The sequence below is a fragment of the Taudactylus pleione genome, unplaced genomic scaffold (assembly GCF_031769625.1).
Source record: "Taudactylus pleione unplaced genomic scaffold, aTauple2 ptg000067l, whole genome shotgun sequence".
Lineage (NCBI taxonomy): Eukaryota > Metazoa > Chordata > Amphibia > Anura > Myobatrachidae > Taudactylus > Taudactylus pleione.
The window spans coordinates 1,677,245-1,690,929 of NW_028284469.1; the positions used below are offsets into that span (position 1 = coordinate 1,677,245).

At 38.5% G+C, this 13,685-nt stretch overlaps 1 protein-coding gene across 7 annotated transcripts in view; it reads right to left on the reverse strand.

Moving 5' to 3' along the window:
* The window catches only part of GULP1 (GULP PTB domain containing engulfment adaptor 1), a 366,994-nt gene that overhangs the window by 151,282 nt on the left and 202,027 nt on the right, over window positions 1-13,685 (reverse strand). For all 7 annotated transcript variants that reach the window (XM_088466954.1, XM_088466947.1, XM_088466948.1 and 4 more), the window contains one exon: window positions 10,118-10,183. In XM_088466954.1, coding sequence (XP_088323080.1) covers window positions 10,118-10,145 — 28 coding nt within the window. In that variant the 5' untranslated portion in view covers window positions 10,146-10,183. The remainder of the gene's footprint in view (window positions 1-10,117; window positions 10,184-13,685) is intronic.

Below are 13,685 nucleotides of genomic sequence, written 5' to 3' on the forward strand. Positions count from 1 at the left end.
CCCATGGTACTGCTCCTATCCTCCAATCATTATCGCAATTTCAGGACTGCCTTAGTGATGAGCAGTGCAGCAAAACCTACTTTTGTAGGAAAATGAAGTATTTTTCCATTTTAAATTAAAAAAATATATATTTTCTAATCATTATTAAATTATATATTTTTTTTATATTTGCTTTTTTTTAAATTAAATCTGCAGCATTAAGCCAGTGTCTTAATCTAGCATGCATCTTATGTCTGGCAGAGACCAGAAAGTATTATTAGGGATCCGAGCATCACTCTGCTGACGCTCTGATTTGTTTAAATAAATTGGTCCGAAAAAGATTTTCTAAACAGAATCTTCCTTTCAAATTCTAATACTAAATAATCCCCACATTATACTTTAATATGTCTTGAAAAACACCTGTTCAGTGTTCGAAGGACCTACACTATATAACGACAGGAAAATAAGGGGCACAACTAATAGTGCTTTAGATTAAACACAGAAAATAAAAACAATTGAGCGATGTCTAGATACAGTATGTGCATACCTAGGACCAAAAATAAATGTGCTTCTCAAAAGTACTTTTACTCTCATATCAGGAGAACAAAGATAGAGAGTGAAATATAGTTTTATCTGAGATCTTAATAGGTGAACAATCATAGTGGATTAGTCTTGGCCCCAGGATAGTCCACATGAGATGTCAATGTTGAAAGTATCTAACTATAAGTAACAAATTAAGATAGGTAGCTCCAATGCATTTTGTCTGCACCACTGGGATTTTAGGTGATATCTGATCAATAACAACCTGAAACTGAACCCCCACCCTATCTTCATATCACTTCTGCTTAACCTTAATCATGGCAGAAGATCATCAAGATATAGCAACCGGAACCGGAAGGAACCCCAATGACTGGTCTCCACTTCAGTTTGGTAGTCCTATGTTGGTTGCTTAGGAACAATATGGTATGTATATATACCCTTAACCATGAATAAAATATATTCATGTTAAGTTCATATCAAAAGAATAACTTATATAACATATACAGACTGAACATAAAAAAATATAAGAAAACCGTAAATTGCAAGTAACTTCCGCCTTTCTCCGGGTTAGTATGGGCAAAAAATTAAAGCCATAGATTTTTGCTATTTTACTATAACATTTGTTAATAATATATAAATATAAAAAGGATGTAGTCACTATCCTAGAGGTCGGGATGCCGGTGCCTGAGTCCCGACAGCAGTCAGAATCCCATAAGCTGACATCCCAATGGTAAGTATTAGGGTTAGGGGGAGGGTAAGGTTCAGGGTTAGAATTAGGCACAAGGGAAAGTGTTAGGGTTAGACTGTGGGGGGAAGGGTTAGGATTAGGGTGCAGGAAAGGTGGTTTAGGGTTAGGGGGAGGGTTAGTGGTTAGGGCACTTACTTGCATTATTCAGGATTCTGACTGTCGGGATGCCACTATCGGTAATCTGACCACCATCACCCCAACTGCTGGAATACCATACCCAACCCATATAAAATATATACTGTTATTTATATTTAAAAAAAAAAAACATTTTAAGAAACATTAGTAGATAATGCATTATTATTTGAAACAATGTAATTAAACGTATATCACTTGTTTTAAAAGAAAAGACATAAAATAGACATAAAGAAAGCACTACACTATATTAAATTAACAAGAATAAACTAAAATACTGTGCCTACAATCTTAAACATATTAAATAGTTTTTTAAAGAGACTACTATATTATATATTTAATATACTGTAAAATAAATGGAACCAAAACTTTTTATATGGTACTTATGTCATTATTATTCTTACCCACCACATGGCAAGTTATAAAATAACTTCAGATTTATGTCTAAAAAATCTATAAAGAAAGATAAAAGAGACAATCTATTAAAATTAGTCAATAAAAGAAACTAGCTAAAATAATTCAAATGAGTTGGGATTAAAGTGCCTAATTTTTATATCCAGTACATCTTCCTATGTGACAGTTAGCTAGATCACTTCATCTAGCACTTAAATTGCTCATTTTCAATGTCCATGAATATGAGATGCATTGGATCTGCGATGTGGTATTCCTTAAAGTTTCTGTATACTGAATGAGATTCTGATCAATTTTTTATGTTTCTGATAAATTCTTGTACTGTATATGCAACTTTAATTGCCTCTTAGTTTTTCCTGCGTATCCTAATCCACAGGGACACTTCAGAAGAAAAATCACAGAAATAATTTGGCAATTTATAAGATCTTTCATTTTATATGAATGAGAATTTAATCTGCCAGTCAGCGTCTGACTCTTGGAACTAGAAAATGTGCATATTGTACAATGATTGCACTTAAAGAAACCTTTGATACTATACAAAAGGTAGTTAATAGTATTATTATTTTGCAACATACTCGGTGCATTGAAGTTTTTAATGTATTTTATCTTTTTATAGATAATTTCTGGATTTTAAGGGAGAAAAGATCTTAAAAAAGAGTTTTTTAATAAAATATTCCTGTATTTCCTGAGTGTATGTCTGATTTTTCCATCGTTTAAATTCTATCTCAAGACAAATGGTATAGAGGAAACTTTTGCTTTGCTTGTTTTATATACTAACAGATACTATTTACATTACCAGTTTTTGTCACAGCCACCTCAGGATAGCCTCTTTCTTTAAAAATTTCAGAAAAGGTCAAAAGTTGTTGTCAACAATCAAATTTATCAAGACAGTTCATTTTAATTCTGGGGAACTGGGAATAGAGAATATTGTATTTCCATCTAGATAAATGTCCACCATGATAATCTAGATAGCTATGTAAATCAATATAATCTTTAGTATATACTCTATTATAATTAATTTTAAAAATAAGTCCAGGTACCCAATGAGATGGTCATATAGATTAAGGGAAAAATATTTTGCAGAAGGTTTTAAACCTGATATGGACCTAGCATTGGTATCTTTATCTTTGTAATTATATTTCACAAAATGTTGCTTCAAAGTCAATTTGTGAATGAATTTATATAAAGGTCAGTACTCTTTTGCAGGTATCTGGTACATTTGGATTGCCAAGGTTGAGGTTTGGATCAACCTACAATGGCCCCAATACTCAGATGTGAATTTCAATTTAAATCATTATTTTCAATGTACATTAAATATAATCTAAGATACTCTAAACTCACACTCTATATTTTTAAAATGTTGTCTATCTATTTCATAAAATATAATATATTTTTTGAAAGGATTATTTTTGAATAAAAATTATTGTTCCCATTTACTCATATATAAAGGTTTGCAAAACTGGCTGAAAATATAGTTCTCATTGTGATCCTGCATATTTGAATATAAAAATCAGCTGAATATTTAAAAAAGTTATGTTGTAAAATATACAAAATGAGGTGCATATGAATTTCTTGTGGTGTATTTCCATTTCAATATTAAGGAAATGTTCTACTTATAAAAGCCCTTTCACGTGTGTCATAGAGGTATGTGATGATTACACATCTATTGTTATCTATTTAAAACTATATTCTATTCTATAGCATCCAATAAATGTAAAAAACTAGTGGTGTCTCTTAAAAAAATGGACATTTTCAAAACAATTTCAAAAACATGTGACATTGAGTTTATACCCCTGCCACAATCAGTTTGCCAGGTGGCCTAGTAAGGGATTTGTGAATCATTGGTAAACAGTAAAAAAAAAAATATGTATTTTTTTGCAATAAAAACATGTTCATTATTGTGAATTATATTTTTCATAATAGAAAAATTTTAAATGTTTTTAATTCAAATAAAAATTAAACTGCAGAATCATTCTTTATTTTGCATTATGATTTTTATTTTCCTAATTATCTTTTAGATTCTTTTATATAGTCTTCCTGGTTAGGTATTACCACACCTCAACTTGTTTAGTTACTATTTGTGTGTTGTTTGCCAAAGCTGTTTAGTGACTGCTTTTCCATTCTAGTAATGTTATTTTGTTTTTTAAGTTTAGTGTTTGGATCATCTCAATTGTTACAATATAAATCTTCTTTTACTAATTGAAAAAACATCTGTATATTTTCAAGGGGAACATATTATACAGAAGGTTTTAAACCTGATTTGGACCTAGCATTAGTACCTTTATCTTTGTAATTATATTTTACAAAATGTTGCTTCAAGGTCAATCTGTGAATAATTTATTTAAATCAATGAAGATTTAAAAATCAGTAAATCTATTAAGGTCAAATATACATACCATATAGATCCAAGTTGCAGGTGATGCAAGGACTTATGTCATCACTTCATAGACAATCAACATGTGTCCACCAAATGGAGGTGGAGGCTAGTCAGTTTAGTTCCTTTTGTTACTGGTTACTATATTTTATATCACCTTATCCTCCCCACTGCCTACAATGGCACCCAACCTTTGGGTTCTGCCACCCTGCTGCTTGTTTGAGTTTATGACTGCTGATGCAGCAATGTTTAAAAACAATGTCTATGTTCTGCAATGTTCTGTATTGTATGCCACTTTTGTTCCTGTTTCTGTTTTGTTCATACTGTTTCTGTGCTTTATAAGGCGATGTGGACCCCTTGTGGTGCCATATATAAATAATAATAATAATAATAATAATAATAATAATAATAATATATATCTGTACAGCTTTTTTAGGCAAGAATTTAATTTGTTATTGTTATTGATCAGGCTATAAATATGAATATGGACTAACATACAACATAACCACACTTCCTGAGGAAGTCTGAGGTGCAGATGAAGTGTGCCTTGTACACCAACCTTTGTTTGGGACTTACCACTGGATTCTTCTTTAAGATGGGCATCTCATGTGGAGTTTGCTGTGGCCAAGGCTAAACCAACCTTTGATTTTCATTTAATAAGATCTCAAAAAAGCCTTTTATACTGTTTTTATATTACATGTAGAGGAATTGTATGTTTTTTGTGTGTACCATTGTAAATTTGTTATACAGTATCACACGGATATCAAATTTTATATATTCTCCGTGGTCCATGAAATTACACTTTATGAAAAAGGTCTGATCCCAAAATGATATATGGACAGCCAATGGGTCTCTTATATTGGATGTGATATGCTTGTTAAAGCCTGCTTTGAAGTATGCAGACTCATCACCTGATTACAGTTCTTTTATTACCTACCCAGCTTAAATGTATAACAGTATTGTACTAATTTTTCTTTTTTGAGATTACATCAATTAAGAAAATATCCCAAAGAAGCAAGATATATCCTATCACCCTCCATCTTTGATTTCCTGATATAAGAGGAACAAGAGCTTTATGAGGAGCAAATTTATTTTCTTAAATTACAATTTGCCTTTTTTGTGAGTTTTTTATCATCTAATTATGAAAACATCCTTTGGTGGATACTTGAAAAAGTGTTTTTTTTTCCCAATTTTTGCCTGTTATCTTGTATATTATAATTACTTGAGAAATACATTTATTTTAATCTTCTCTTGAAAGTTAGTCCTATGCTATTTGTTGCCCCAACCCCCCAAAATAATAATAATAATAATAATAATAATAATAATAGAAGTATTTTTATTTATATGACAATTATGGTGATGATGAGTATTATTATTATTATTATTATTATTATTATTATTAATAATAATATGTTATTTTTTTCCCTTAAGTTAAACCAACTTGTATTATGATAATTGTCAAATACCTGAAAAGAGGACTGGTTCTTCATTTAAAAAATACCTCCAGTTATTAAGCGTTTAAAACACATTAGTAAACTACCATTAGAAACTGGAGCAGTTATTAAGACAATGAACATAAATAACTGGAAGAATCCAAGTAGGAAAGGAAAAGAAAAGCGAAAGAAGACATATTTTAAAATGATTTAGCATATTTGTAATGTTATGTATTTTGAGATATTTATGATTGTAGCATACAGTAAGAAGTGACATAATTTAGGATTCTTTCAGCTACAATTATAAAATTCTCTAATAATTCCACTTATTCATTTGGCTGACTGTTCAGTAGTTCAGTTCATCAAAATGAAAGCTTAATAATTTCAGATATAATTTTTAAAAGATCTTGTTTTCATTTGGACCTCGGGAGACATGTCATTTCCAGTCCTGACTTTAAGCAACCTTTTGGAAACTGCTTAGATGCTCAGGTAACTCCCAAGATCACCACTTGCTACTTCTAAATGAGATATGGAAATGAAGCCAAGCAGTTCTGGATACAAATGTAATAACTTTAATTAATCAGTACTTTTGCACTAACATAAATATAATGCTTCATTTAGACATTAGGAAAAAAGACTCTTATAGCACCAGCAGAAAAACAAAATTCTGACTTTTCTTGTACAGAAATTAAGGGGCCTATTCACCATTACATAATTATCATTATGTTTTGAACTTGCTGCAAGCTCAAAGTACCATTCAGAGGCATTCATCATACCTCATTCATCATGCTTCAATCATCATGCCTCATTCATCATGCCTCAATCATCATGACTCATTCATCATGCCTCATTCATCATGCCTCAATCATCATGCCTCATTCATCATACCTCATTCATCATGCCTCAATCATCATGCCTCATTCATCATACCTCATTCATCATGCCTCAATCATTATGCCTCATTCATCATGCCTCATTCATCATATCTCATTCATCATACCTCATTCATCATGCCTCAATCATCATGCCTCATTCATCATACCTCATTCATCATGCCTCAATCATCATGCCTCATTCATCATACCTCATTCATCATGCCTCAATCATCATGCCTCATTCATCATACCTCATTCATCATGCCTCAATCATTATGCCTCATTCATCATGCCTCATTCATCATACCTCATTCATCATACCTCATTCATCATGCCTCAATCATCATGCCTCATTCATCATACATCATTCATCATGCCTCATTCATCATGCCTCAATCATCATGCCTCATTCATCATGCCTCAATCATCATGCCTCAATCATCATGCCTCATTCAACATGCCTCATTCATCATACCTCATTCATCATGCCTCAATCATCATGCCTCATTCATCATACCTCATTCATCATGCCTCAATCATCATGCCTCATTCATCATACCTCATTCATCATGCCTCAATCATTATGCCTCATTCATCATGCCTCATTCATCATACCTCATTCATCATACCTCATTCATCATGCCTCAATCATCATGCCTCATTCATCATACCTCATTCATCATGCCTGAATCATCATGCCTCATTCATCATGCCTCAATCATCATGCCTCATTCATCATGCCTCAATCATCATGCCTCAATCATCATGCCTCATTCATCATGCCTCATTCATCATGCCTCATTCATCATGCCTCAATCATCATGCCTCAATCATCATGCCTCCTTTCCTAAAGTATCACTTCCGAAAAAATGCTCTTTTTGATTCAGAATTGTGATACTTTCCTCCTTTTAGCTATGCTGCCTCGGCTTCCAGCGCGCAGTCCCTGCCCCATTTCTCCCCTCTCATCTCGCAGCCACAGCCCTGTGTCTCCCCTCAGACACCCCCCCCCATGCCTGTCTCTGCCCACACGTGGCCACCCTTCCCCTGCCGGCCGCCCCTGCTGCTCCAGCCACTTTCCCCTTTCCGCTGCCGCTGTATGTAAATCCTCCCCAGTGCCAGTTCACCCACAGTCATCTGGACGTTACTACCACTCTCCCCAGACCCCCTTCCTCGCCGGAGTTCTCTGCCTCTGTATGTAACCACCCCCCCACCACCTTCTGACCACCCACGGTCGCCCTTTCCCAGTCCACTTATTTTTTACAAAAGAATGTGATAATGTTAAATGTCACATGTTTTTGTGAAAAATAAGTGATGACGAATAGGCCCCTAATAGTGGTGAAAACCTGATAAAGGCTGCATACGGGTTAAGTATTTATGTCCAATCTGTCTTGACCTTCGGCAAAGTGCTGATTGCAATAGAAGGTATTCTTGTTGGTGTTCATGATGTACTATCACCTGTCGCCTGTAGCTGATATTCCCATTGTAAGGTTGTAGGTACAGTTAGAGGATCCACCATTTGATTTTTAAAGGAGGAAACAACAGATGTGGATGTTTGTATTCAGTTACAACTTATATAGAAAATGTCAATGTAACATTTATTAATGACAAGACGTGATTCTATGTTGTGTATATGACACATTAGGTGTGGTACACAATGTCGAAATTCACACTGCAGACACCAGAATGTTGACATGTTTTGAATGCTGACATTGAGAAAAAAAAGACAAGAACGTTATGTCGACATGTCAGAATGTCAACGTAGTGAATGTTGTCTGTCAGCAAGTTGGCATAGCGTTTTCAGCTGTTTTTAGCCCTAATCCATATATCTATATGCACATAGGTCCCTGGGTCCCAGAGGGGCGCCACGCCGCACACCCTGCACCCATATTTTCTAATACTTACCTCTAAGAACTCCCACATCCGCTGCCATTTTCCCGGCATTTCGCACGTGCACACTGGGGGAATCACTGGGAAAATGGTGACCATGTCATTTTCCCGGTGATCTGTGCATGCGCAGTAGACTCTTTCAGTCCACTGCAGGATGCCAGAGAGAGACAAGGGGGCCCCGGACGGGAAATGCACTCTCTTAATATGCCCCTGCCCTAACCCTACGCTAACCGCAGCCTAACGCTAACTGTAAACCTAACCCTAAGAGTACAATGGTCTGTCCACATTCACAATATCAACATTATGTCCATGTCTACATTCAGACCATGGGTTGGGTATGAAATCGCGGCTGTCGGGTTGCGAGAATACTGACATCGCCATCCCGACAGACAGAAACCCGACACCCATAGGAACGAACATAAGTATTTTCCTAACCCCTACCCCAACCCTCCCTCCAAGGTGCCTAACCCTAACCTCCCCCCTAGTGCCTAAGCCTAACCTCCCCCTCCCCTAAACCTAACACCCCCTCCCCAGTGCTTAAACCTAACCTCCGCCTCCCAGCACCCTAATCCTAACACTACCTCCCCGGTGCCTAACCCTAACCCTCCCCTTAGTGCTTAACCCTAACCTCTCCCTAACACCCCGATACTTACCTTCGGGATGCCGGCGGTCGGGATACTGTTGCCAGAATCCTGACTGGTCGGGATTTTGGCGCCAGTATTTAGACCGTCAGCATCCCACACGCCGGGATGCCAACTGCATCCCATCAACCTTATGTTGTCAACAATCTGAATGTCGACAAAATGCATGCATACTGATACTTCATTACATTTCTTACATTGCTAATTATTTACCTAATTTCTGGTGAGTTTTTAAAGCTCAATCTCCCTTTTTGCTCTGTACTTGTCTTATAAATCCAGTGTATCTGCTCTGAGTGACCTAAAGTAACAATAAGTAACAATAAATCCAATCTGCCTCTGCAGGGAAACCAGTAATCCACCGAAACTACTGCAAGTTCTGTCTCTGGAATGAATGTAAATGTTCTAGCCCTTACCAGGCGTAAGGTAAATAGGTACATTATACAAATGCCAGTCTTCATGCTTACTAAACACTAAGGTTACCAGCAATGTGCATTTTTGCCAAACTATAATGTTGTTCTATCACACCTATTAGTTCATATGCTGTAGTTTCCATATCATGTACTGTAGCTCCTCATTGACATAATCATCCCGCTGTGATCGCCAAGAGCTACAGTATGTGGAATACATTTTATTGGCGTCATATCACCCTGAGGTACAATAACAAGCTACATGCCAATATTCCGCCAAGTGTGAACTAACATATTTCGCTGGCACTGATTTTCCTGTTCAGAGAGGAATCTGTATATTGCTGACACACTTCTGCCTGTTACTGACAATATTTCCCCTGCTATCAAATTCACCGCTACTGAGATCACTGAATATTCATGAAGCATTTACTAGGTAATGTAACTGTCTCTATTTTCTGCTCAATGAGCAATAATCTATATTAATTGCATGCATTATAAAGATTATCTGTAATGCTATAAATTCTGATGGGATCAGTGAGATAATTTAGTATGGCTGGAAATATGAAGTATAATCTATGATAATTAGTACGATGCAGATAAATGCTAATTCAACTGTCATTAAAACAATATTTGACCTTTATGATCTCATGCACAGTGGAATCTACATCTGTAATTCACAAAGCCCCTTACCTTTCTTCCTGCTAAATGCCCGATTCATGGTGGTTATTAGAAAACTTCAGGCTGGAATTCTTCTGTCTAAAAGTGAATTAAAAGTACATTTTTAGGCGATAAGTGTGAACATATAGTATCACAGGCATATAATGTATTTTCCTTGGACATGAATGTACAGTACAGTATGTCATAGTTTCCTAGTTATTCTTAAATTAGGCATAAGAGCAAATGCAAATTGTTATTTTCCAGTCTTTACCAGAATCATCCACATCTGACCCTCTGCTTACTGGTCTGGAAATGAAAAAAAAAAAAATGTGAGTCACCGAATCGGCGTCTGGAGAATGGGGAAGTTGGGTGGAGGCACAGCCTATAGTCTATAAAAGTGCTTCTTAAACGAAGACCACTTTTACACCAGATCAAAAACCTGGGTTATTGCAGTGTCTACCCGGGTCTCAGTGTAAAAGGGTCCCTGAAAAATAACCCGGGTTAGGCACTAGGGGGAGGGTTAGGGTTAGGCACTAGGGGGAGGGTTACAGTTAGGCACTAGGGGAAGGTTACAGTTAGTCACTAGGGGAGGGTTAGGGTTAGGCACTAGGGGAGGGTTAGGGTCAGGCACTAGGGGTTAGTATTAGGTTTAGGCTGTGGGGAAGGAGGGGTAGGGGTAGGATACTAATAACAGTTGTCAGTATCCTAACCCTGTCGAGATGCCCACATCAGTATTCTGACCACCGGGATCCCGCGTGTTGACATAGCAGCAATTACAGCCTCAAGTCTTTTTGAATATGATGCCACAAGCTTGGCACACCTATCTTTGGGCAGTTTCGCCCATTCCTCTTTGCAGCACCTCTCAAGCTCCATCAGGTTGGATGGGAAGAGTCGGTGCGCAGCCATTTTCAGATCTATCCAGAGATGTTAAATCGGATTGTCTGGGCTCTGGCTGGGCCTCTCAAGGACATTCACAGAGTTGTCCTGAAGCCACTCCTTTGATATCTTGGCTGTGTACTTAGGGTCGTTGTTCTTCTGAAAGATTAACCGTCGCCCCAGTCTGAGGTCAAGAACGCTCTGGAGCAGGTTTTCATCCAGGATGTCTCTGTACGTTGCTGCATTAATCTTTCCCTCTATCCTGACTAGTCTCCCAGTTCCTGCCGCTGAAAAACATCCCCACAGCATGATGTTGACACCATCATGCTTCACTGTAGGGTGCCTGGTGATGAGCGGTGCCTGGTTTCCTCCAAACAGAACACCTGGGATTCACACCAAAGAGTTAAATCTTTGTCTCTCATGGTCTGAGAGACTTTCAGGTGCATTTTGGCAAACTCAAGGCGGGTTGCTATGTGCTTTTTACTAAGGAGTGGCTTCCATCTGGCCACTCTACCATACAGGCCTGATTGGTGGATTGCTTCAGAGATGGTTGTCCTTCTGGAATGCTGGAATGTTCTCATCTCTCCACAGAGGAATGCTGTAATTCAGACAGAGTGACCATCGGGTTCTTGGTCACCTCCCTGACTAGGGCCATTCTCCCCCGATCGCTCAGTTTAGACGTACAGCCAACTCTAGGAAGAGTTCTGGTGGTTCCGAACTTCTTTCATTTATGGATGATGGAGGTCACTGTACTCATTGGGACCTTCAAAGCAGCAGATATTTTTCTGTACCCTTCCCCAGATTTGTGCCTCAAGACAATCCTGTCTCAGAGGTCTACAGACAATACCTTGGACTTCATGCTTGGTTTGTGCTTTGACATGCACTCTCAAGTGTGGGACCTTATATAGACAGGTGTATGCCTTTCAAAATCATGTCCAATCAACTGAATTTACCACAGGTGGACTCCAATTAAGCTGTAGGAACATCTCAAGGATGATCAGTGGAAACAGGATGCACCTGAGCTCAATTTTGAGCTTCATGGCAAAGGCCGTGAATAATTATGTACATGTGATGTCTTAGTGGGTTTTTTTTGCAAAAATCTCAAAAATACTTTTTGCACGTTGTTATTATGGGGTACAGGGTAGAATTTTGAGGACAAAAATGAATTTATTCCATTTTGAAATAAGGCTGTACCATAACAAAATGTGGAAAAAATGATGCGCTGTGAATACTTTCTGGATGCACTGTATGCTAGTGTAGGGACTTGCAGAAAAAAGGGGTCCCTTGCCGCTGGGCTGCAGGCTTAAATGCTTTGATCAAATCATGACAAAATGATTTGCAAAGCCTGTGGAAGTCAAAGATTTAAGCGTTTGGTGTGTGGATCCAATGTGAGTGAGTGTTTAAGGGAATGTTATACAAGGGGTGGTAGCAGGAAGAATGTATCTCTGTCCCTTTGTATACCCCCACCCCACCCTAGCCAATGGTTGGCGACTTTCTGGCTGCCCCTTCCGGGAGGGAGCAGCCAGATCGTCAGGACAGGGGGCATGGCCGGCACAAGGGGGCGTGATCAGATGGATTACGGTAATTTGTGGGCAAACGATCGCGTCCTTTTGACCCAGCTACACAATGCCGATATTACAGGCATTGTGAAGTAGGGGGCGGAGCCATAAGACTCAATTCAGCGTGAATTGCATCACACACACACCCCCCCCCCTGCTGTGGGGATTTCACAGGTAATTGCGGCAGGGTCGGCGGCCACCATGAGGCAATCATGCCTTTCCGGGAGGCTGGGAGCTGCACCCGATTTTCGGAAGGCTCCCGGTCGAATCGGGAGGGTACGCAAGTATGCCCTAATCTTTATTCTGACTACCTAGGAGTTAGTAAAGAGTGGTCAAATTGAGGCACAACACTGGTCTGGAGTATCTCTCTTGGCAGAGGCAGACATTTAATACCACACTTACAGGGGTCCATAGTTCCAAAAAGTGGACCCCTGTAAGTGTGTTTGCACAGGGTGGAGGAAGTTATTATACCTTCCCGCTTTGCATGACTGGGTAGTAAGTATTTTTATTGGGAATCGGTATGTAATACCGACAGTCAGCATCCAGACGGTCACAATCCCAATGCCTGGATCCCGACAGGGTTAACATACCGACACTTGGTGGTCGGTATGCTAACCTTCCCCCTCTCCCTACCGTAACCCTCCCTCCCTGGTGCCTGAACCAACCTCCCCCCTAGTGCCTAAACCTAACCTCCAACTCCCCGCACCCTAAACCTAACCCTCCCCCTTAGTGCCTAACCCTAACCCTCCCCCTAGTGCCTAACCCTAACCCCTAAACCTATCCCTAACCCTACCCCCCATCCCGTTACTTACCTTCGGCATCCCGGCAGTCAGGATGCCAGTGCCAGGATTCTGACCGGCGTCTTTATTCTGGCGCCGGTAATGTAAGTGTCGGCATCCAAACCACAGGGATTCCAAACGCATACCTTCTATTGGGCCTGAGCGCTTTGCCTGTGTTTTTCCTCTGCCTCAGTTTCTTTCCTACCATCCTGCACCAGTTTGTTTTTTAAATGAAATCACACCCCTTATTAGTCATACATATGCCTCCATGTCTTTACTATATTTTACTGTATTATGTTTAGTTTACAAGGTTGATAGAGACATCTGTCTTGAAGGATTTATAGAGAGTGTAAGATCTACTGAGGCATTAAAAGCACCGCGTTATTT